General features: G+C 38.4%; 1 protein-coding gene across 7 annotated transcripts in view; it reads right to left on the bottom strand.

Moving 5' to 3' along the window:
- Positions 1-24,164, bottom strand: part of RASGRF2 (Ras protein specific guanine nucleotide releasing factor 2) — a 223,569-nt gene that overhangs the window by 83,314 nt on the left and 116,091 nt on the right. For 4 of the 7 annotated variants that reach the window (XM_033110501.1, XM_033110502.1, XM_033110503.1 and 1 more), the window contains exons 10-15: positions 21,197-21,357; positions 20,193-20,259; positions 19,293-19,429; positions 12,521-12,603; positions 6,726-6,974; positions 5,716-6,104 (exon numbers count right to left, since the gene is read on the bottom strand). In XM_033110501.1, coding sequence (XP_032966392.1) covers positions 5,716-6,104; positions 6,726-6,974; positions 12,521-12,603; positions 19,293-19,429; positions 20,193-20,259; positions 21,197-21,357 — 1,086 coding nt within the window. The remainder of the gene's footprint in view (positions 1-5,715; positions 6,105-6,725; positions 6,975-12,520; positions 12,604-19,292; positions 19,430-20,192; positions 20,260-21,196; positions 21,358-24,164) is intronic. The other 3 variants (XM_033110505.1, XM_033110506.1, XM_033110507.1) reach the window with 1 other exon arrangement.

Genomic DNA, 24,164 nt, shown 5'->3' with positions numbered 1-24,164 from the left:
CATGTCCTTGGTCTGATCCACCCATTCATTCCTCTGAGGCAAAAGAGAAAACCATTTAGTCAGCAATTACATTGAACCCCAAACACTTCCCAGTGAGAGAGCTGGACAGGCCCCGAATGTCCCCTGAAAGATAGCTAAGTATAACACAGTCAGCAAATAGGCACCTATAAAGAGACAAGACTATGCCAGCAGGGTCGGGGGGGGAAAGCATTTCCTTCTGGCTTGTTCACTTTTAACCAAGTTCCATGCAAAACAGCTTTGCCTGCAGGATGTGTGGGCAGATGTGGGCTCAAAACAAATGTTAAAATTGGGAGCACTTTCAGCCCACGGGCAGGCAATTTTCAAACTAAGCACACAGAAACAGACACTAGTGATGTGGGCTATACAGCAATGCTTGGGATAGGCTACACAGCCAAGGCCTACGTGAACACTGATTGGGTAAGGGGCCCAAATATAGTGGGCCGCCCTCCCTGGGGCTCTCCTTTCTTGCCTGCCATTGGTTTGATATTACTAAGACTCCACCATTGGGTGGAATCTGGACGTGAGTTGGGCTGGTATTAGGGCTTTTTAGAAGAATGCAGGGTATAAGAAGGTGGGACTGTTTGATAGCAATAAAGGCATGGTGGGGGGGCCACTGATGAATATTGAATGAGCCTGGAACACATCTAGGGACTCGGTTGGGGGAAAAATAAATTGCGTTATTTTTTTCCCTCATAAGTTCATAGTCTCACTCATTTTTGAGGGATATTTCCTGTTTTTCTTCTTTTCCTTCATGTCATTTGAAGTTCTCTTGCCAGGAAATATTGCAAGGCCGGCATTAGAACTGCAATGACAATAAAATTGGACAAGGGTTACGAGCATTTTTCAAAGAACATGCCCTGAAACTGTCTAGCTGGACAGCAGCGGGAGAGACCCCTGGCCTCAGCGTGGACCTAACGGGCAAAGCTGGTATTATGCAGTGAGGTTGTGTGGAGTTGTGTCCTGAAGTGAAAAGCAGAAAATGTACAAACTGTTGGTACAGGATTCTTATTCAAGTTTACCAACTGTTTCAAGTGTTAACATTATGCAAAGCACATGCAAACATCTTTCAAATTAAAGACAGATCAGCGTCTCCCTTTTCTTTGCCAATTTGAATTTTCGAGTATTAGACAGCAGAGTTAACACAGCAGCACTCTTGGCTTCTACAGACATGCGCACATGCACATGGACTCACGTATGGATGGACACACACACACACTGAACTTGTCAGACTGATGGCCAAGTATAGTGTTTCATCCTTGATTTTTCTAACACTGTGCATGATCAAAATTGCCCACATACCAATGCAAAATAAAAGAAACACTAAGTCTGGATTCCTTTGTTTCAGCTATTCAGAAAAATGCTCAAGAGCTCCCTGGTCCTCCCTGGTCCCAGTATTAATTCTAAGCTTTCTATTCGCAGTGTTTCCTTGACAAGGATCCACAGATAAATTGTTCTCAAGTCTTAGTAGGAAGAAAAGATGTGCCTGCACATCTATCTTAGGTTTCAATATGAATCATGTAATTGATTACATTCAGAACCAAAACTGGAGCAACTCTGGGAACTGCAGAGGACCACACAGTGTTCATTTGTTCACTAACCATATTCTTAGCCTCCCTCGATTTTTTTTCATTGACTGATTTCCTTATCTATTTTATTTTTAATCCTGTTTTACCATGTGTCTCTTTCAACAACCACCTTAAATATTTTTAAGAACACGATGGGAAGTAAATACACTAAAAGTACTCAGAAGACAGCTACAGAAAGGGAAAAGAAATAAAGATACAAAGAAGTGGCCAAAAACAAAGTGCTTAACAGAAGGGCTGAAGGGACAGTCATAGTAAAAATGAGAAAGAGGGGCGGGGCATGTTAGCGGGTAGATGTGACTGAGAAACACAGAGGGCAGAGGCGCTGACATCTGTGGAATGGGGACTTGCTCTAATGTGCTTCATGAAGTCCCAGGGGCCCCTCCCAGACACAATCTTGGACCTTCCCCATTACCCCGAGTGAGAGGAGCTCTGCACGTAGCCATGACCGGGAACAGCAAGATGACATTTCTAACACATGAACCATGTGGATAAACTAACCCTTGAAAAGCTAACTGCAAATCATTTGTTTTGGGGAAATCCAGCGAAAACCAGAGGCTTTAAACCCTGAACTTTAGCTATTTCTCTAATGTGAGAGAGAGAGAACCTCGTATTTTTGCCAAACCCTTATTTATGGGCTCTCTCCATCTGAGGCCCCTGGTCATGAATGACTGATGCTGCCACAGGACAAGCTCTCCAGTCACTGCTAGCGATGTCCACGATGATCCCACCTCTGTCCAGCGTCTGCACTGACCAGTCTTTGTGGCCTCGGTCCAGTTCTTTCTCATTTATCTTGGTCTCCTCAAGCTTAATTTGCTCCAGGGAAAAATCTACTGATTCCTACCAGTGCCTGCGCCTCCATCCTAGATGGCAGGCCAAACGGGCTCTATGATATGGCTCTGGACCCTCACTATGCACATACTCTGGGCTTAGGCTCTGAAGACCAGAACTAGGGAAACTGGTGACCAACATGAAACAATCTGTGTGTAAAAATCAAAGTGGAAGAATGACAGAGGGCCTCTAGAACCATGACGTGTATTTGGACTACCATGCAGAGAGAAACAGGTTTTTCTTTTGCTTCTCTGTTAGAGAAAATGATAATATCCATACTACTAAGGCTTAGCCAAAGTAAAATGAAATCTCTGGAAATTACAAAAAGGAAGAAAGATTCTCACTGCACACCCATTAGGATGGACACCATCCAAAGAACAGAAAATAATAAGTGTTGGCAAGGAGGCAGAGAAACTGGAAACCTGTGTACTGTGGGTGGGAATTTTAATGGGGCAGCCACCATGAAAAACAGTATGGAGATTTCTTTAGAAATTAAAAATTGAATTAGCATATGACAATCTCACTTCTGGGTATTCATCTCACTTCTGGATATTTATTTAAAAGAATTGAAAGCAGGATCTCAAAGAGATATTTGCATTCCCCTGTTCGTTGCAGCATTATTCACAATAGCCAAGTGATAGAAGCAACCCAATGTCTGTCAGAGGATGAATGGGGAAAAAAAATATGGAATGTACATATATTATGGAGTATTGTATATTCCAGCCTTAAAACAGAGGGAAATCCTGGCACATGCAACAACTTGGATGAACCTTGAGACATCATGCTACGCGAAACAAGCCAACCACAAAAAGATAATACCCTGTGATTTCATTTATATGAGGTAGCTAAAGTCGTCAAACTCTAGAAACAGAAAGCAGATGGTGGTTACCAGCGGCTGGCAGGGGCGGCGGGGAGAGAGAAAGGGAAACTGTTCAATGGGTACGCAGTTTCAATTCTGCAAGATGAAAATGTTCTAGAGATTAGGTGAACAACAACATGAATATACTTAACACTACTGAAGTATACACTTAAAAGTGGTTAAGATAGAAAAGGAGAAGGAGGAGGAGGAAAGAAAAAAGATTCATTAGGCGAGGTTTAAAAGTTTCCTTGACGCTAGAAAGCCCTAGGAAGACGAGTGAGAGGGTCTGCTCTGCAGGGCTGCCCATGGCATCAGAACTGGCAAAAGCTGTCACTTCAGAAGCAATGACGACTCCTGCTCTCAGAAATGGCTTTCACCACTGGGGTTTTGCTCATATGTTCACCCATCTCCAACCCACTTATCCATTCCGTCAATGACATGTCCTGATTTTGCTCAACCAGCCATGATCTGTGTTTTTCACCTTCCAGAGCCTTCTGTCTATGCCTCTTGTACCACCTGCCTTTACAGTGATGTGGTGTCTACCTTCTCCACATAACTGGGGTATAAGGGGTCAGGGTACAGTCTTATGTACCATTACAGGTAACAGAGCAACCCTAATGCAATAACTCTTAAACAGACCTTTACTGCATTGTCATTCCAGCCACGAGGGCAATCAAACTAAAGCCTCAATCACGAGTGTCCGACACTAACACGCTTCTTCCTAAAGCTCTCCTAACTCAAAGTAACACAAGAACCCAGACTTATCCAAAATTTCTCCTCTCCTATTTACTACAATCCAGTAAAGGAGAGAAAAGAACCCCCCATATTCTGGGGAACTCCTGTCTTTCCCAGGGCACCCCGTCCCAGAGCAGGGATCTGAAATGAGCCTCCCTAAGTTATTCTCTCTGTGGAGGTGCCCAAGCACCAGCACTGGATCGAACCCCAGATGCACTCAGCTCCTGCACTGCCTCATTAGTCCCTAGAAGGACCCATCATGATTCTGCTGAAGCTCGTTGTTCTAATGAGTTTTTAATTATCTTCCTCCTTTCCTCTTCCTTAGTTGCTAACCTGTCAATTTAAAGAATTTCTTGTTTAAAAGGGTGCTACTTTTGATGATGACAACCACTCCAATTAAAATTCCATTAAGTATTTCACTCAGGAAGCTTATTTAAATGATATGAGCTAGAAAGTACACAGAAGCTTTAAGCAGGAATAAAAACAGGGGCCTTTCATCTGGGTGATCCTCCTTGAAATTTGGATGCTTTGTCTGATTAATTGCCCAATATTTATTTTGTTATCAGAAAGTAAATCAGCTGTTATACAGAAAAAAAATAAGTTGTTCGCTAATTTGCCTGTAAAACCTTTTCTGTTTCCGTCACAGCAACACTGGATTCTAACACCAACAAGGATCACTTCCTGCAACCCCTACATTGTACCAAGCTGAGGAAGGACCATCAATGGTCCTGTGTCACAGGACCATCAATTAGTTCACAGTGTTTTGCTTGATTCATTCATTTAACAAAAATTTGCTACCTCCCAGGCACTGGCCAAGGCACTGAGGTTACAGAGGTGAACAAGATAGATAAGACTGCTGATTTCATGGAGCTTATATGGGGAAAGACTGTCCAGGCAGAAGAAAGAATAAGTGCAAAAGCCCTGAGGCAGAAATGACTGAGGTGTTTCTGAGACACGAAAAGGAAATCAGTGTGACTATAGCCTAGTAGATGAGGGAGCATGGCAGGAGCAGGAGTTGGAGAGGGAGACAACATCCAAGTCTCATGGGCTCTGAAGGACTTGGCAGGGAGAATATACTTTAAGTGGGACGGGAAGTCATTAAAGAATTTAATCAGGAAACCAAATATTCCAATGTATCCTTTTAAAAACCATGCTGGCTGTCATGACAATAAACATTGCCTCAGATTTTATTTTTCTCCCTGTATCTCTGTTGTAATATGGAATGTTGCCTTGGTAACTAGACTGAAGAAGCCATGTTAATGCTTACAGGCTAGTCATCCTTAGCAGGGGAGGTTAGAAGGAGTACAGGTGCTTAAAGCAGACGCTGGAGGAGGAGGAAGTGGCTGCTCTGAGGTTCAAGCTCAGAGATGAGGGTACCCACAACCTGCTGCACAGAGTATCATGCTAGGTTCTTTACCCAACCAGCCTTAATCAAATTCCATGAAGAACCTTCCAGTAGCAGCACTCGGATAACACTATTGGCCTTTACTACAGAAGACGGTAGGACAGCTAACCTTGCTCTCCTTTCCACAAAGGCTAGAGGGAACTACAGGAATTCTAGCCTTTGTATTCATTCTACTTTCCAAGCAGAAGTGGAAAAGTTGTAAAGAAAGGGAACTAGGTTCCGGAAGGAATGGTAGGGAAGCAGGTGGCCAGCAAGCACGGGGTGTGGCAGGTGGATAATACCTCTTTGAATACTTCGTTTTAGCTTGTAACACAGATCCACGCGGGGGTTATCTAAATGCTCTTCTAAAGATCCCAGGCTTTGTTCTGGAGAAGAAAGGCTTCTGCTAAGATCCAACGGTACTTTACCAGTGTGTGGCGGTGGGGACGCAGCAGGGCTGTGGGTTGTGGTAGGACTGCTGGATGCCGGGGAGGTGCTCAGGTCCAATGCTCCTATCCTTGAATTCAAGGGAGAAGTCAAGGACAGCTTTCTGGCCCTCACCGGGGAGGACGTTCTGGACACAGCCAGTGGTGGCGGGGAGGAGAATTTGCGACACAAGCGTGGAGTCTTGCCATCCACCAAATGTTCACTTCTGTTGTTTTGGCTAGTGGCAAAAAACAATTCCAATGACCTAAAAATAAGAGCAAAAGCTATTAACAGATTGTAGCCAAGTGAAAATGATTCCCCTGATGTCATTCGAGAACATGCTCCCTACATTAAAAGGCCACAATATCATCATACTTCTCTTGCTGGGTTTTCTTCATTTCAATGCTATCTGTATTCCACGCACTTGCCAAAGGAACACAGACACATTTTAGGCCATGTCTAATCCCCTGCTACGAAACTGTGCTCCAAAGACCAGTAGCACTTGTATCTCTGGGCAGCTTATTAGAAACGCAGAATTCTGGCTCCACTCCAGACTTACTGAATCATAGCCTGCAGTTTAACAAGACCCCAGGTGATTCTTACGCATATTAAAGTTTGAAAAGCACAACTGTAAAAAAATAAAACAGGAAAATCTAAAACAATAGATTTAGTGTCCAAATAATCACAGAGCAAGTAAAGGCCACTTGGAGACTTCAGGGTTCTCAACTTCTTCCCTCAGGAACTATCTGTGACCTCTACTCACCCCTTCTACTGGTGAGGCATGGTAAGATCAAAGGCAAGGCAATACCCTCAGAGCTGCTCATCTAAAGGGAAACCCAGGGACCAGAAGGGCCACACTGTCATGACAGGAAAGTCCCAGGCCTACCTGACAGGGATGGAGGTAAAAGGCCTCTTGTATATGTCGGAAAGCTTCGCTAGCACCACAGCTGCCGTCGTGAAAATACGATAGGTGTGCAGAAAGGTGTTGAGGAAATCAATACTAAGAAACCTCAAGTCTGTCAGCCGCTCCAAGAGGCGCTCCACACTGGCATAACGGATCTGGGGCACTTTGCAGGAGTTGAGTGTTTTACTGAAGCAAATGTCAGTGTCGTCTTTATGAAGACGGGCATCAGATCTATGCACAAAGCAGGCACATGAGGACAAAAAGGGTCACTGAGGATTTCAGTCTTGGTAAACACACATTCCTGTGCAGGCCTCCCATCGCATTTGATAAAACACGTTGATATGACATATTACATACAACAAGGCAGGGCTATAGGAATATCAAATATGCCATATAATTTATTTAGGAAGGTCAAAATTAATTGTGGAGAAGGTAATAATAATTCATTTCACTCTGGGAATTCCTTCTGTAGGGCAGGAAAAATAATTTTTTCTCTACCCTTCTGAGTTCTTGGCTGAGAGCTCTGTAATAAAAGATAGATTAGCAAGAGAAAAACAAATAAATTTATTAACATGGATACATGCAAGATACCCAGGGAGAAATGAGGAACTCCTCCAGGTGGCTTAGAATTCAGGATTAAATATCATCTTAACAGGGAAAGGGGAGGGAGATATAGGCCTCTTAGGGGAGAGTAAATGATTTTTAGAAAAGATAAATGGTTCTTAGAAGAATAGATGGGTGATTAAATAGATAGTGTGACAGTTTGGGTATGCTGTCAACTTCTAGTCTCCTCTCCTGCGATAAGGGTCAATCCTCCCTGGGTGATGAATGTCCTTGGGAAACGATTTATGACACCTGAGTTCTTTTTGGAGGGTCTTCTTTAGGCAGATAAGGGGAGTTTAGAGAAAGCCTCTCCCTACATTTGCTGTTTTTCAAGTTCCTACAGCTCAAAATAATATGCCAAAGTGGTATATTTTGGGGTGGCATATTCTGCTACCCTTCACTTCTCTCTCTAATTCAACCACGTTTTATTAGGAAAATGAGACCAAAAGCCCTATGTAGGAGGGGCTTTGCTTATCCTCTTAAATCAAAATATCAAAAATGCCCTTAAAAAGTAATAGGTAACATTCTCCCCACAGAGGGGTGAGGGAAGGGGGAGACACAGATATTTCTTTTTCTCACTTCTAATTTTGTGCATTTGTGCTTTCCCCTTTCTTCTTGACTAAACTAACTGATAGATTATACGACAGATTATATTATTAGGTATTTTTCCCTCTAGAACTACCTCTTCATCAATTCTGTGGTCTTTCTATATCTTAATTTATTAATGTCAGTTCTTATCTTATTTCCTTCCTGCACTTTCCTATAGTTGATTTTGTCATTCTTTTTCTAACGTCTAGAATTGAATGCTTAATTCATTTCATTCTTCCTGGCTTATTAATGCATTTAAGGCTATCCATTTTATGAGTACAGTTTTGAATGCACAAGTTGTGTAAAATGCTTTGGTTTCATTTTGGTCTGCAGTGTCAAAAATGTCTTCATTTTTTTAAAAAAGTAAAATGGGTAAAGGCAGTCAATTGTATGGTAATGGATGGTAACTAGACTTATGGTGATCACTTTGTAGCGTATACAAATATCAAATTATAATGCACTCCTGAAACTAATATAGTATTATACACCAATTTTACTTCAATTTAAAAAAATACTCATGGGTGAAATATAGGTCATAAACCCTTCCAGAGATTCTCGTGAACAGTTCCCCCCACTGGCAATGCTCTATTTGTTCTCATTCTGTAAAACCTCCCAACTGCCTGTGGACGCCTGAGCAGCCTCTCCAGGTGGATGAGCAAACTAAGAGGAAGATGCATACAGCAGCCCACAAGATCCTTGGTCATGTTCAGAGCCCTCAGCCAGTGGTGAGCATTTCTTAAAAGGGCAAAAAAGGCGGGAGGAGAAGCAAAGATTCTAAGAGGAAAAGCTTGGAAGCAGAGGTTGAATCCAAGCGGGGCTCATAGAAATGCAAACCTTCTCTTGGACTGCCCAGAGCCTGCACATTCCCTTCTGAGATCCCTTGTTCCTCTTCACTGCAGCATCTCAGAAAAGGCGATCAATGAAGTCCTGGATTTCACCACTTGATTAAAGAATATGCTCTTTGGCCAGTGATGTTCTGTGAGGCGACTGTTTGCTAAGAATCAGTTGGCTTGTTGTGAGGGCCCTTAATTATCCCTTTCAGCACTTTGAGGGGTTGTAAATTATATATTTATTTTCTTTTGGATAAAAAGGAATCAATACCTTTCTTAGCTTGCTCTTGGAAACTTCCCAGCCCAAAGTGTGCTTAGTGCAGGCGGAAGTATTTCATTTGTGGGCCTGAAAGGGCATTTTAAATGAGCCGATAACCCCTGCCAAGGAATTGTCTGAGGGTGGCCGGCTAATTTAAGTCACATTACTGATCTTGAAAATGCACAAGCGTGTCTTTTGAGATTCTTGAAAACAGCGTGGCCCTTTTTTCCACTCACTATGTGACCCTCAACCAACTTTACTTCGCTGGTTCTTAATTTTCTCATTTGTAAAAAGATCTTAGAAACTTTCATGAATCAAGCAGTCTGTCTAGAAGATGGCTGACCGAGGTAATCACTTTTCCTCCCATCATTTCCACCAAAAAAAATCTCTATTTCCTAAGGAAGTTGAGGTTAACTATTGTTAAAGGAAATCAAGCCTTAACCTATATATATATAAAATGTAAAACACCGTTTAAGGGGATATTTTCACCTAATAAATGTCATGATTTTGCATTCTAACCATAGTTTGAGATTTGCATCTGTTGACTATAATCAATCAAAACAAAAGGAGGAAAAAATATGTTGTAGCCAACATGAAATTAAAATAAAACTGACTAATTACACCACTGTCCTTCAAAATTGTGATTACATTTTTATTTTAAGCAAAGAAAAAAAAATCGAATTTATGAAATTATTTAATTTTCTCTTATTACACTGTACAAGATCTTTATTTCCTAAGGGACTCTCAAGAAAGATATAATGTGTTACTTAAGCCTCTTATGATAACAACCCCTTTTTGGTAAACACTTTAAAAAGCAATCTTGAGACATCAAACCCATATTACCTATTATAATTAGTAAGTTTTAAAAGGAAGTGAGTGCCTGTAAAGTGATGCCACAATTAAGATAGGATAACTTTTTCGTTAACGCTCCAAAATGTCTTTCCACCCCCCCACCCCCCCCCCCCCCCCATGATATGTAGCCAGGGAGATGCACAGGGAGGTAAGAATACAGAATTTATGGTAGAATAGAGCCATGGAGGAGACTATCAGAAGGAACAGAGATTGCAAAATCATCTACTTTTCTTTGATTAAGGAGAACCAGGCTCAATGAGGCAGAGAAAAATAGATGGAAGAAATATATAAAATACAGAGGGTGCCAAAAAAAATGTATACACATTTTAAGAAAGGAAAACACTGTACGAAAATTATGCTGATGGTAACCACTTTGAGCACCTCTTGTAATGGTAGAAGTTAAATGTGTTCATCTTTTGTTATCGGTATATATTGAGTATTACAATTTTAATACAGCTTTTTCCTGTCTTAAAATGTGTATACATTTTTTTGGCACCCTCTGTATATGAAACTCTGCCTTGGGAGTAAATACAGTATAGTATAGATGGGCATCAAACTGTGTGACTCTAATGTGTGACTCTTAGAGCCTCAGATACAGGTTTCTGTCCTGATAGGAGAATGTTTCCTACTCATCCAAGTGCACTTCTGTGCACCCCAAAGTGAGAAAGTCTTGGTCTACATGGGATTGAGATTGGACATGGACACTTGTCAAACTGCCATGATAAGGGACAAAAAAGATGCATTCGGGCACCAGCCATAATCAGTCATGCACAATATTAAAGTTTTTATCCATATTAATTCTTGAAGTCAACAAAATGTGTGCACAGTCATTCTTTGGTATCCATGGGGGATTGGTTCCAGGACCCCTGTGGATACCAAAAGCTGAGGATGCTCAAGTCCCTTACATAAAATGGCTTAGTATTTTCATATAACCTATGCGCATCCTTCCGTATATTTTTAATCATCTCTAGTTACTTATAATACCTAACACAACATAAATGTTATGCAAATAGTTGTTATACTGTATTGTTTAGGGAATAATAACAAGAGAAAAGGTCTGTACATGTTCAGTACAGTCACACCATCATAGGCCTAACTACTTAGTAAATGTCAGCAACAACTAACTTTTTTAAAAACTATTTTTGATTTGTGGTATGTTGAAGCCACAGATGCAGAACCCACAGATACAGCGCACTACTGTATAGTGGGTTTGGGAGTTTATAACTTACTTGGCTGCAATGTCCAACTAACATATTCTCATTCTAAAGCAGTCTGAACTTGAATTGAATAGCTATCTAACCTTTAAGAAAGTACTTTAAAAAATGAATAAAAATATATATTATTTTGTAAAATAGTAAAATAAGAATCCTATGGTAGAAAATTAATAAGAAAACTCTCACCAACAACGTGAATTTAAAAATTCAGTCATAATTTGGACCTTTTGATTTAATATTCCATACTTGGTTTTAATCTTAGTATCACACATTTTAACTAATTGGGTTTTAAATAAAACCATAGTAAATTAAAAACCTAGAAAACTGAATGCTAAAAGAATCTTTGCCCCAGAGTTTTAAAATAATCTTACCCGAAATATTTTAAAATTTGACTAGTAATTTAAAATACTATCATTCTTTGTAATTAATTTTCTGTAGTAATTATGGCACTAGTATAATGCACCTCTGCCTTCATATGATGTAATAATAAGTTTTAAAATTTGTATCATTGGGATGATGCTAATTATAGTTAATACTTATCAGAAGAGAAAAGTTAATGTTATTTATTGCAGTAGCATAAACATCTCAGACCTAAAAAAAAATCCACATAAAAAGACACAGAAGACAAACATTTTCTTAGTTTCATGTAACCTTTTTTTGAAAGATATAACAGAACTTCTTTTAAAAATATTCTTAGAATTTGGGATGCAAATAACCAAGAAAATAAGAGTACGGACCAGCTTCAAAATACTCCTCAATTTCTGAATTTGGAAACAAAAAAGTATATAAAGACAAAAGCATTAATACAGAAAGCTATGGCACATAGTTATTGATTTAACTTCTCATTTTAAGGTATAGTTTCCCTACTGATCATTATAAATTATAGGATTTACTTTGTTAACGAAACGTATAGAGAGCAGGATGGCACCTCTGGGCAATAGCCTCTAGTGCCCTATATATATAAGCAGGGGCCAGTTGGTACCACAGGAAACCCAGATGTTTCATATTAATTGTCTTCAAAATCTAAACATATCTCTACAAGCATATCTGAGTGATAAGATTCATACCCACTAAGATGACACCAAAAGAATCTGCCATGCTTTGATCCACCCTCTGACCTTGGACACATCTGGCTGTCACAACTTTTTATATTAAATCTGAAAATCTCCACAGTCTTTTGTTCTGAGTGAAGGCATATGTGACAATATGAAAAACAATTTTTCTATGCTATGAGTTGATAAACCATGAATCTGAAGAAACATTTTGATAGTCTTATTTATAATGGCATATCATGAATTATCATATTACTGTCAAGAAACATAGTCACAATATGAAGCAGAATGCTGCTGAAGCAATATTTTATTCAGGGTTTTACATTCTCTACCAATTTGATCTTGATTAAAATGTAAGGGAAAGGATTATCACACTTACTTAATCATATGTGGCACAGTAACTTTGGAATTCTCTTCAAACACTATAGTCATTAAACCATTACACCGTATATTGTCCACACACTGTGAAATTAAAAAATAGACAATTACAACCCACGTGAAAACCTAGGCAGATTATATATTCACAGAATTGTTTACAGCCACAAAAACAATTTAGTTTCTCATCACACACACACACACACACACACACACACACACACACACACACACGGCAAGTAAACATTATACATTGAGGCACGGATTCAATGTCTAGATACCAAAGCTGTGTACCTGGCAAATTTAAGGACAATGTTTTCCTGCAATGTGTTTTTCAAGGATACTGACCATAATGTCACATTGTCACAATTCTCTGGCTGATGTAACACTGCTTGAGAGGTTTATGACCTTCTGATGGTGACTCCCTCTGCTCTGTTCATTCTCTGCCCTAGGGGGTGGTATGGAGCAGGCAGAGGAGAAATGGCTTCCTTGGACGAAATTCATCTTCTCTCTCACTGGTCAGCTCTGTGCCTGCTTTTCAGGTGTTTTTTGCCAATAAATTCCCTCATTTTACTAGTTTCTTTAGCAGTTTCTATTGGGACCATGTTGGATTGGTGAGGATACACTGTATAATCTCTCCTGTTTCTGGCACACGTAAAACTCTGTTCATCTTGTTCTCTTCTCTAAGAGAACTTTTGCTAATTTTCTCTGCCTTTTTAATTTATATCTATGCCACATCAATTAAAAATTTCCCTTTGCAATTATTTTGGGTTGTGGAAGCATTTATTTTGAATTATACATATTCCCTTTGAAAAAAGCAGCAAATTAAAAAAAGATTTAAACAATTTTTAAAATCAGAAATTACTTCTTGTTACTAGGATATCATATAGTGCTTTACGACTGCAATTAAATGGTGTGAAGAAGCTGATTGCTAGGTGACTTCACACAGGTCTTGAACTCAGGGTTTACCCTAAACTCAAATGTCTAATAAAAGAGGACACATACGTATAAGAAACTTGATCACTGCCATCCCCTGACTATTCAGTTTACTTAGCATATCAGTCATTTTCAAACTTGTTTTTCCTTAAAAGTTTGTTTTCTCATGTCTTATGCCACTATTTCAATGACCAGGTATAGAGGATCCAAAACCCTGGTAATAAAATGGAATACTTTAAAGTTCCCTTCAATGAATTTCCTCAAACTACAGCACCTGGAAATGATATAGGTCTTTTGTAAAAGCAAAGTGATGCAACATGAACTTCTGAGAAGCAAGGGCTACCTGTCTATGAATGTGTGTATGAATATATTTATATTAGAAGGCGTGGTATATACTCATGATCATACATGCATGTATCTTGGTTGTGTTGGGGAGAAGAGTTTGAGCTCCAACTGAAAACAATTTCAGTTCACTCATTCAATAAGAAATACATGAAAATAAGCAAGGTGTGACATAGCTTTAAGGGCACATTGAATTTATATGAACTACAGTAAACCTTGAAATTACTAGGATTACAAAAGGAGATTCCTAAGCCATGGATATGCTAGTTCAGTTTGTGATGACCTTGATTCCGACTAGGGTTGGGCCTGGGAACATGTATGTTCACAAAAACCCCAGGTAATTTTGATGTAGCTGGTCCTTGGAAAAATGTTGAAAATAACACTTCCAGCAGGGTTCTTTGAGGGTTTTAGTTCAGGCAATACCTATTCAAAGGTCAGTGATCTACTGTGTCACCATGCTTTTTGCCTTCTTCATACTTCTAAGTAGGAAGGAAGGTAAGATTCAACTTTTCCCTTTTAATTCACTTTTTTTTTATGTTAAAATAGAAAATTCCCTATTGATTCCAGGGGAGCTATTTTAAGGAATAAAGCATGTCAGCATCATGCTACAAATTTGTCTGTACAAGGTCTATATTTTGACACATCTGCCCAAACCAAGAAGCCCAGAGGTGAATTTTAATTCTGCGTTTTAGTTAATAACCATAATTATAGAAAAATCTGTTTAATACACCATTATGCATGACAGTAAGACGAGCACCAATGAATGCACAATATTGAAATGAATGGTCAAATCTTCAGCCTCAAATTTTTCCCTATAAATAGAAGAAAAAGGGAAGAATTATTGGTCAAGACCATTAGCCACTTCACATTTTGTTGGAGGAGCCAATGGTTAATAATGACCTTACTGATGTAATGAAAAGTGTAATTAATCATTCAAGCAATTGTTACTTCTAAAAATTATAGCTTCAAAGACAGAGGCCTGGCAAGGCCAAAAGGTTTAATTTTTGCAGAGAGTGCTTTATGTGAAACAGATTGTTTCCACTCAGGAACGAGTTTATTATCTTAAATAAGAACCATGTGTGATTAGTGTAACATGGTACAGTACCTTAGCAAGGTGACTTCAAATCAAAACAAGATTCAGATTTAGCAAAATAAAGAGTAAAAACATAAAAAGACAAAATAACGGAGAACATATTAATAATATGAATTGAAAGAAAGTGTTCATTTTCCTGGTCTATACAAATAGCTGAAATGAATAAATGTCCATCTGTCATGAACTGACAAGAAACAGAAATAGTGGAACATGTTAATCTCATTGATAATTACAGAAGTGTACATTTAAAACCACTAGAAAGCAATACTTTTCCATTAAATAGGAAAATGTGATAAATATGACAAAATGCAACATTGGCAGGACTGAGAGGAAAGCTGCATAGATACTTTGCTGATGATGTAGTGAAATGACGAGTTGTATACTTCTTGAAGCATTTTGGCAGTCTGTCAAGTTATGAATTATGAAATCATGAAAGTGATCAGGCCCTCTGTACCAGCCTTCCCCACTGTGGGGAAGATATACCAGCCAAGGATGAAAGGGAAGGAAAAAAACTCCTGCAGTAAGATGTTTAGCACCATAGCGTATCTTAATGCTAAAACTGAGAAACTGCCTATATGATGTGCCTAATTATTCAGAAAAAGCTAGAAAGGTGGTAAGTTAATGTGGAGATGTGTGTGTGTGTGTGTGTGTGTGTACACACACACACAAACAACTATCTTAGAAGATACCAATATGAAAAATACACAGAAATACAGAAAGACGTAAATGAGATAAAAAAAAGCAAAAGTGATGCATATACACCCTGAGAGCCAAACTGTAAAATGATTTCTCTATGGCAAGATTCTGGAGGTTTTAGAGACAGAAACAGTTGATTTTCAGGGCAAAGTTTCTCTAATTTAATTGTACAAAAGTAGTCTGTGGAGCTTGTTAAATCTTGGGGGTGTCTGGAATGTAGGTGGAAGAATCTGCATATTTTAAAAACCCTCAGATAATTCTAATACAGGTATCTGTGGAAAATACTTTGACAAAAATGTACTTTGTATGCTGGGTGTTGGGTGTATTTTTAGTGCCATTTTGTGTCCATATATTTTACATATACATAAACTATTAAATGGTATATCTTTAAGCATTTAGTAGGCTCATCTTATTAATAATGAATATGTCCAGAGATACACTTGGGAGCCTGACAAATTCCATCCGTGTATGTGCAGCACATAATTTCCCCCATAAAATGTTTCCTGCTTTAAGCAGACAACAAAGCCAGTTGAGATGCAGGCTGCTGGGCACCAGGGTAGGCTCAATCAATAGTTCAACTCTCCATCCCTACCACTCACCATTCAAACCCCGCATCAGAAAAATCACAAAGTATCTCAGAATACTCACTACTATACTCAGCCTTTAGTAGCGGTTGGCACATGACCACTCCCTCCTCCTTGATACATTTTCTTCACTTGACTTCCAGGACACCATGCCTTCTTGGCTGTCCTCCGATTGCACTGATGGTTGCTTCTTACTTCGCTTTGCTGTTCTCCCTGACCCCTAATTCAGGCCATGACCCTTTTCTCATTTCTATCTACAGTTACTCCCTGGGTAATCTCAATAATTTCACAGCCTTAAATACCACCTAAATGGCATAAAGTCTTCTACCTGGACCTCTGTCGTAAACACTGAACTTCTCTTCTATATCTCATTGCTTACTTAACAACTCCACTTACATGACTTCCTCATTTTCTATTTTCCACCTCTCACATTCCACTTCAGCCACACTGACCTTCAGGCTATAACTCAAAATATGCAGTGTCCTCCTGCTCTAGAGTCTTTGCAATGGCTGTTACCTCTGTTTCGGATGACTTTCCCTTCATAACATATCTCCATGTTATTTCCACTACCTGCCGCATTTTTTGTTTACTTGTCTTCTTCAGAATGAGCTGACCACCTTTTTAAAACTGTACCGCCTCACACTTACCTCCAGGAGCTCCATCCTTCTTACCCTGCCCAATCACTTTCTAACATAAAATAGTATATACTTATTTATAATGTTTACCATTCATGTTCAGTTTTTCCAATACTAGAATGTAACCTATACAAAGTCAGGGAATTTTTTTGTTATAGTTGCTTCTTTTGTTCATGATACATCACAAGTGCCTAAACAGTGACTGGCATATAGTATCACTGCATAAATATATTTGTTAAATGAGTGAAATCATAAATGTCGCAGCTACACAATATCAAAGTTCTACTGAACATAGTAATTTCACACAATGATACCGTCACTCAAAAAGATAAAACTTTCTGTGAGCGTCCTTCGCTGATTCAATTGTAGGTATAATCTAATACAATCGGACATGGCCGTGGCTAATTGGAGAGGAGGCAGAAGCCGTACACTTGTGCTGTGAGATGTCGTTAATCTCAGTAGAGAGTCTCACTTGGATGCTTGTGGCAGGCAAAGACGGAGTACCTTTCTTTAAAGGACCAGGCATAGAATTTTTCCTGCACCCCAAGGGTCTTTCTCTTTTAACAATGCCTCACCAGGTGCCCTAAGGAAGGTCACTTAAAGCTGTTTATCAACTGTGCATCTTAGAAGCCCCAGTTACATCATAAGTTAGGAGCTAAAAGCAGCTAGAAAAACACCTTTGCCTACTCCTATTCTCCCCATTCTTCCTACTTACCTTGGCTTCACAACACTTCACAAAATCTTGTTCCATTAAGTTGTTTACTTCCCTTTCTTCTCTACTAGCCTGACTGTCTCCTTGGGAGCAGGGACCATCACTGTATCCCTAGTACCTACACAATATCTGGCAGTCCATGGTGATTGCATGATAAACATTCATAGAATCAGTGAATGATTCAGCATTTCATAAGGTAAGAGATGCATTACAAAGACTAAAGTATTCATTGATCCAGCATAGAGTTAATGAAGGTATCAATAAATAACCACAAGGATGTAATTATGCAAATATAGAAGATCCCATATTTTCATTCCTTTGTTAGCCAGAAAAGAAGTGCCTTCTGACAAATTCCTTCAATGCATAATTCCATCAAATAACTTTTAACTGTTTATTCACCATCAAAGCAGTCATGGCAGTACATAAGTGAAAATCCAGCATTCCTGTAGAGGATGTTTAGAGTTCTGATAAAAGACCTGGATTAGATCTGAGTCCTGACTCAACACAGTTGTGAAACTTTGGACAAATTCTTAGCCTTCCAAACCCCAGGTTTCTCACCTGTGAAATGGGACTAATATTTCTCGTTACCATCAGAATACTGTTGCAAGGGTCAAATGAGACTAAGTTTGCAAAATTTCTTTGACATGTAAAACTAATTATTTTTGACATTTATTCACTTTCTATTTTCCCTCAGTTTTTAGTCACTCAGAAAAAAATTAAGTAAAGAACTATGGTATAGTTCAGATTTTTACCTGTTTTATATATAAATTACTATGAGCTCTTCAGAAAAAAAGAGGTGATAAAATCTACAGTATATGCCCTTTCTGTCTGTCCAGTCTTCATTGAGTTAACAACTTTGAAGATAAATATCAAGCCTTTTTTTAATATTTCCCTCACATGAACATTTTTCTCCTACATTGGCTAATGGAGCCAAAATTAACATGGAGCGTGGATTTGGAATGCTCAAGTCTAATCATGACTAACTTTGACATATTTCCACATCCTGAATAAATGGAACAATTCCCTAACTGGACATTGCTGATCAAGAAAAAGTAAGTAAGTCTGTTCCCTATTTTTTCTATGTAAAATACAGGATCTCATTTTCAGTTTTCATACTACAGATAGTATCTCTCATTTGATGTAACTCTTGAATTTGTGATTTCTCACCATAGCTCTTTTTGTATTTCTCACCATTTTTCTACCTCAGAAACAAATAAGCAAAAAAGAAAAATCCAGTGGGGTCACTGGAGAACTTATTACTAACGGAGATTTTAATACTGTTCAACACTAGTGTTTATATTTACAGATTGTACAAAAATGCCCAGTAATTAAAATACAATTACTACATTTCACATAAATGTTAACCATAAAAATAAAACCAAACAACAAATGATTCCAGCATATCAAGATACATAATGGCAATGATAGTGACCACAGCAATTACCGTGCTTCCCCAAAAATAAGCCCTAGCTGGACAATGAGCTCTAATGCATCTTTTGGAGCAAAAATTAATATAAGACCCGGTATCATATCATATCATATCATATCATGTCATATTATATAAGACTCGGACTTATATTATAGTAAAATAAGACTGGGTCTTATATTAATTTTTGCTCCAAAATACGCATTAGAGCTGATTTTCCAGCTAGGTCTTATTTTCGGGGAAACATGGTAAATGTAATTTTTAAATAAAAATAAATTGACTCTAAAAATCCCTGCAAAAGTTAATGTTGTGAAGAAAAAAAAAAGACTTATGGCAAAAGCCATTTGCTTACCTGACTTATGTCGCTTGTCCAGGCAGCTTTCTCCTGGCGTGAAGGTGCTAACAAGACTACAGTGAAAGCAGCAGCATCTGGAGGCTCCACCACTATTTTAAAATCCAGGTGTCCAAACACGTGCCCAGAACCTTTGGCTTCAACACACGTAAACCAAACAATCAGATGTGAATACAAAAATATGAGTGATCGCTGCTTTCATGTAGTTCTAGTAATACCGTGTTTCCCCGAAAATAAGACCGGCTCTTATATTAATTTTTGCTCCAAAAGATGTATTAGGGCAAATTTTCAGGGGATGTCTTATTTTTTTCATGTAAAACAACCTACATTTATTCAAATACAGTCATGTCATCTTCTTCTGGAACATCGTCATAACGTATTAAGTGAGTCCGTCTGGCTGATGATCTTAACTGGGGCTTATTTTCGGGGTAGGTCTTATTTTCAGGGAAACACAGTACAATTGCTGCTCAAGTCCAGAATCTCATTTCAGCAATATGGTACTTCTTTAGCTTGAGGAGGTTTTATTAAGCTCATAAGCAGATGAAGAAGCTGGGGTCAGTAGGTTACTCAGGACTAGAATCCTGGTCCTTCTCATTTCATTTTTTTTTTAAATCTTCACAATCTACAGAGTTCTAATGCTCTACTTCAATTCCTTTCTTCTCTGCCTGACACTGAAAAATTACTAACACGAGACAAATTCAGTAACATGTGAATTGCCAAAGATGGTTTCACAAGGTTTACAGGTTAAAAGGTTCAATAGAATTTTTCATATACAAATGGCTTCAGGAAGTTTATTCTCAGAATCTCTACTGCCTCTTTAAGCATCTCTTCTTAGCGATAAATAAAAACCACAGGACTTTTAAATTCTAATATAATCCTAAGTGATAGAATGTAACTTACAGTCATCGTCACCTGCATCGGGCTCCTCAATCAAGGTGCATTCTATTAGAGAGAGAACCCCACCTGTCTGGAAACAAACCAATTTTCCATTAAGCGGCTGAGAACCTTGCATAGGTTGGGAAGCTCTGACTTGCAAATCTTATACTCAAGTTGCCACAGAAAAAAAGCATAGCAATTCTTCACCGTAAGTAACTTTTTATAGATTCCAAAATTAAATTTAGATGTGTAAAAATAATTAAACTCATTTAACTTCATGATTCTTGTCTTCCAACTCACCGTCACTCCCAGTGTTTATAAAATTTAGGAAGTCAGTCTATGGGAGACTAGATGGCAGGTAAGGGGCCCTTCAGAGTGAATGCAGCTCAGCAAAGGCTGAAAAGGCTGAGCTCAGCAACCAGGAAGTGGCTGAAGCAGTAGAAAGCTGTCATCATGGAGGTGAACAATATTTTTAGGCATAAATAACAGAAGGTAGACAGGTGAACTTTTTCTGTAAAGGGTCAGGTGGTAAAGCTGTATGATTTCCATCTCAACTTCTCAAATCTGCCATTTTAAAAAGCATGGAAGCAGCCACAAACAAAATGTAAACAAATGACCATAGCTGTGTTCTCATACAACTTTATTAACAAGAACAAGCATCAAACAGTGGGCCATAGTTTGCTGACTCCTGGTATAGAGCAAGATAAAATAGCATTTAGCAAACAGTGCAACAGTGCACTATAGTAATTTGATAAGATTTTTGTAGCTCAGTAGTCATCAACTAGTAATAATTTTATCCAGATTATGATTTTAATTGCACTTCTTTATGGTAATACACACTTAAATATCTATTACTTTGGATCCAAGTGACAACAAAGTAAATGCCAAGGTTGGTAATTGTACATTACCTCATTATTCAATTGTGACAATGTTTTATGATACCAAGCATGGGGAAGTCATTATTCAATTAACCTCGATGCTTCGTAAGTGCATGAAACATAAATGAAATAGCCACGTAACACCAGTACCTTGAGCAGATGCAGCTTTCCTCCTGAACTTCTTGTACAAATTAAAAAGTGCTTTGTAAATAAAAAGCATTGTCTTTCTCCTTCCTTTTTCAAAGACAAGGAACCCAGGCGAACTTTACTAAGTTTCCCCTTCTCAACAGAAGGTACTTGAATAAGAGAACCTGGTGATTACAAAGGTGAAGAATACACAGCAATTAAAATTCTGTCAAGTGCGAGCCATTCCTGATGCAATAAACAGCAGGGCTGTTTCCCAAAATACCAGGGATTGATGAAATGCACCATTGGGACAAGTAACCCCCTACCCTCTCAGCAGAAGTAACAATGCATTCTGTTTATAGGGTCACATTAACTCCTACTATTTTTGTAAAACACTTTAGGCTTGATTATTCATCTATAAGCTAGAAATTACGTTCGAAAGAAAGCAAAATGGAATACAAAGAACGAGGCACTTCTGTCATCTGTCCTTGGTGATCTGATCTCAATCAATTTATTTACTTAAAATAAAGTACATATCATGTAATTACATATGGTAATAACGTAATTAAAAGCAAATAGAATTTATTCTTCCCGAAGCACTGAAGGTACATAAATAGCATATTAATAGAGTTTACTTTGTATTTAAAAGATAGAATGTGCCATACATGTGTATCATAGAAATATACAAATTATAAAATTCAATGCAATTTAATTACAGACTATTTTTAAGGGGCTGCTATTTCACATTACGTTTTAAATTATATGTGATAAAAATTCTTTGTGGAATCTAAATGGAAAGGAAACCATATACCTAGGCCATTCCTGTGAGCAAAACTGCCTTCCATTCAATGTGAAAAGCTCTGCATAACTTCACCCTAGCAATCACCTCCCTCACCCCCAAAATAAAATTACAATCTAAGTTAAATATCAAACCAAAAAGTACTAAAAAGATTCTTGCAAATGCCTTGCCCCTGGCTTCTGAAATGGCCTGAGCCAGTATTATTTCTACTACACTGTATTTGTTTATTCCACCATTTACCCTAAATGCAGCCTTGCAAAGGCTCATATCAGACTCTTAAGAACCATTAAATGCATACTGAATGCTTAAATATTTAACAGTGGTCATCACTAAGAGGTGAGATTGCAGGATTGTAGGCAGCTTTTTTTGCCTCTTCATATATTTTCTGGGTTTCCTGATTTCTTTTTTTTTTTTAATGAGCACAGTTTACTTCTATAAGTGGAAAAAACCCACTAAAGTCCTTCATATACACAAAATAGTAAAAGTATGATTGTGGGTCATAAAACATTCATATTAACATATGAATATTCCAAATAGTATCTTTTTTACAGAGATCTAAAGGTGTACAGGATGGTAAAGAACCCAAGCTTCCACGCCCAGATTCCATCTATTTAGGTGTTAGGTGTTGCTGCTTGACAAAGAGACTAGGCAGCTATTTGGGGCCTAGAGAACAGCATGGAAGCAGTTCTGGGGGCGGGCGTGGGACTTGAGAACAGAGGGCAGGAGAAGGCTTGATTGCACTGAAGGGAACTGGCAAGAGGAAAGTGAATGAGGGAGGTGAGGTAGGTGGGAGCAAATTGGCAGAGAACACAGGCTGCAAGTAATTAGACTTGAAGAGTAAAGGAGGGATGGGGAGAACTCAAGGTAGATGCTTACAGAAGGAGATGAGCAGATAATAGCAGCAGCAGAATTGTACTCATGGACTCACGTGGTAGAATTAAAGCCAAAGGAGATCTTTCAGAGGAAATGGATCATCCCCTTTATCTCACAGAAGGGGAAACTGAGGCCTGAGAGGCTAAACAGCGCTCAGTGGTTAGCCTCTTAGGATGGCATGGTCAGGAGACAGCAGTGGATTCAGCAACACAACAACTGAAACTTGTAAAGGGAAGGGATGGGAAAAGGCAGTAAGTTCCAGCTTTGACATGGGTGGTCAGCAGTCATCCAGGCCGATCGGTTAGGGCAGAGGGAAAACCTGGGGCTTAGACAGAAATTTTGGTGGATAAGAAGGTTTGGGAGTCATTTTCAGAAATAGTATTACCAAGGCTATGAAAACTTAGTAATAATATGTTCATTGGTAAATGCTCCTAGCATTAATATTTTGTAAATCAGAAATTATACAATATACTGTTCACTCATATATTAGTAAATACTGTAAATTTCAGCTTTGAGGTAAAAAATAAATGTTTCCTTGGCAACCACACACTAACACGCTTAATCTATAACTGTTCACCTCATATCCAACTAGGAGATTATGTATTTTAGGTATGTAGAGAAATCTATACAGCTGAATTAAAAGTGAACAATTTCAACACTATTGTTTGGTTTATAAAATAATTATATTGCAAAAAGCATGTTAAGTGGATTTTTTTCACATTTCCTCTTACATGATGTTTAACACAACCATGAGACTTAAAGATTCCTCTCTAATTAAGGCAAATTAGAGAAATAACTATTATCAAATTAGTAATTCCTGTCAGACCATTGGTATGATATAGTCCTTCAAAACTTATTTCCATCACTAAATTCCCAGAGTGGCATTCAAGATCAGCTAAGGCCCTGATTCTCTTCTTTTCTTTTTTTGTTTAGTTTTACCTTTTTCCCCCAGTTTTACTGAGAAATAATTGACATACTCGTACATCATTGTATAAGTTTAAGGTGATGGTTTGATTTATGTATATTATGAAATGAGTACCACAATAGGGTTAATTAATATCCATCATCTCACAGCTACAAGAAATAAAAATTTCACCTTCTGATCTACTCTCTTAATGATTTTCCTATATGTTATACAACTGTTAATTATAGTCATCATGCTGTACACTACATCCCTCGTACTTATTTCTCTTATAACTGGAAGTTTGTATCTTTTTGACTACCTTTCTCCAATTCCTTCTCCCCCACCCCACTTCTGGTAACCACAAATCTGATCTGTTTTTCTGTGAGTTTGATAGGTTTTTGTTTTGTTTTGTTTTT

Source organism: Rhinolophus ferrumequinum, chromosome 7 (assembly GCF_004115265.2).
Source record: "Rhinolophus ferrumequinum isolate MPI-CBG mRhiFer1 chromosome 7, mRhiFer1_v1.p, whole genome shotgun sequence".
Taxonomy (NCBI): Eukaryota; Metazoa; Chordata; class Mammalia; order Chiroptera; family Rhinolophidae; genus Rhinolophus; species Rhinolophus ferrumequinum.
Note: the sequence above shows the minus strand (reverse complement) of the source record. Positions and strands in the feature narration are given on the sequence as shown.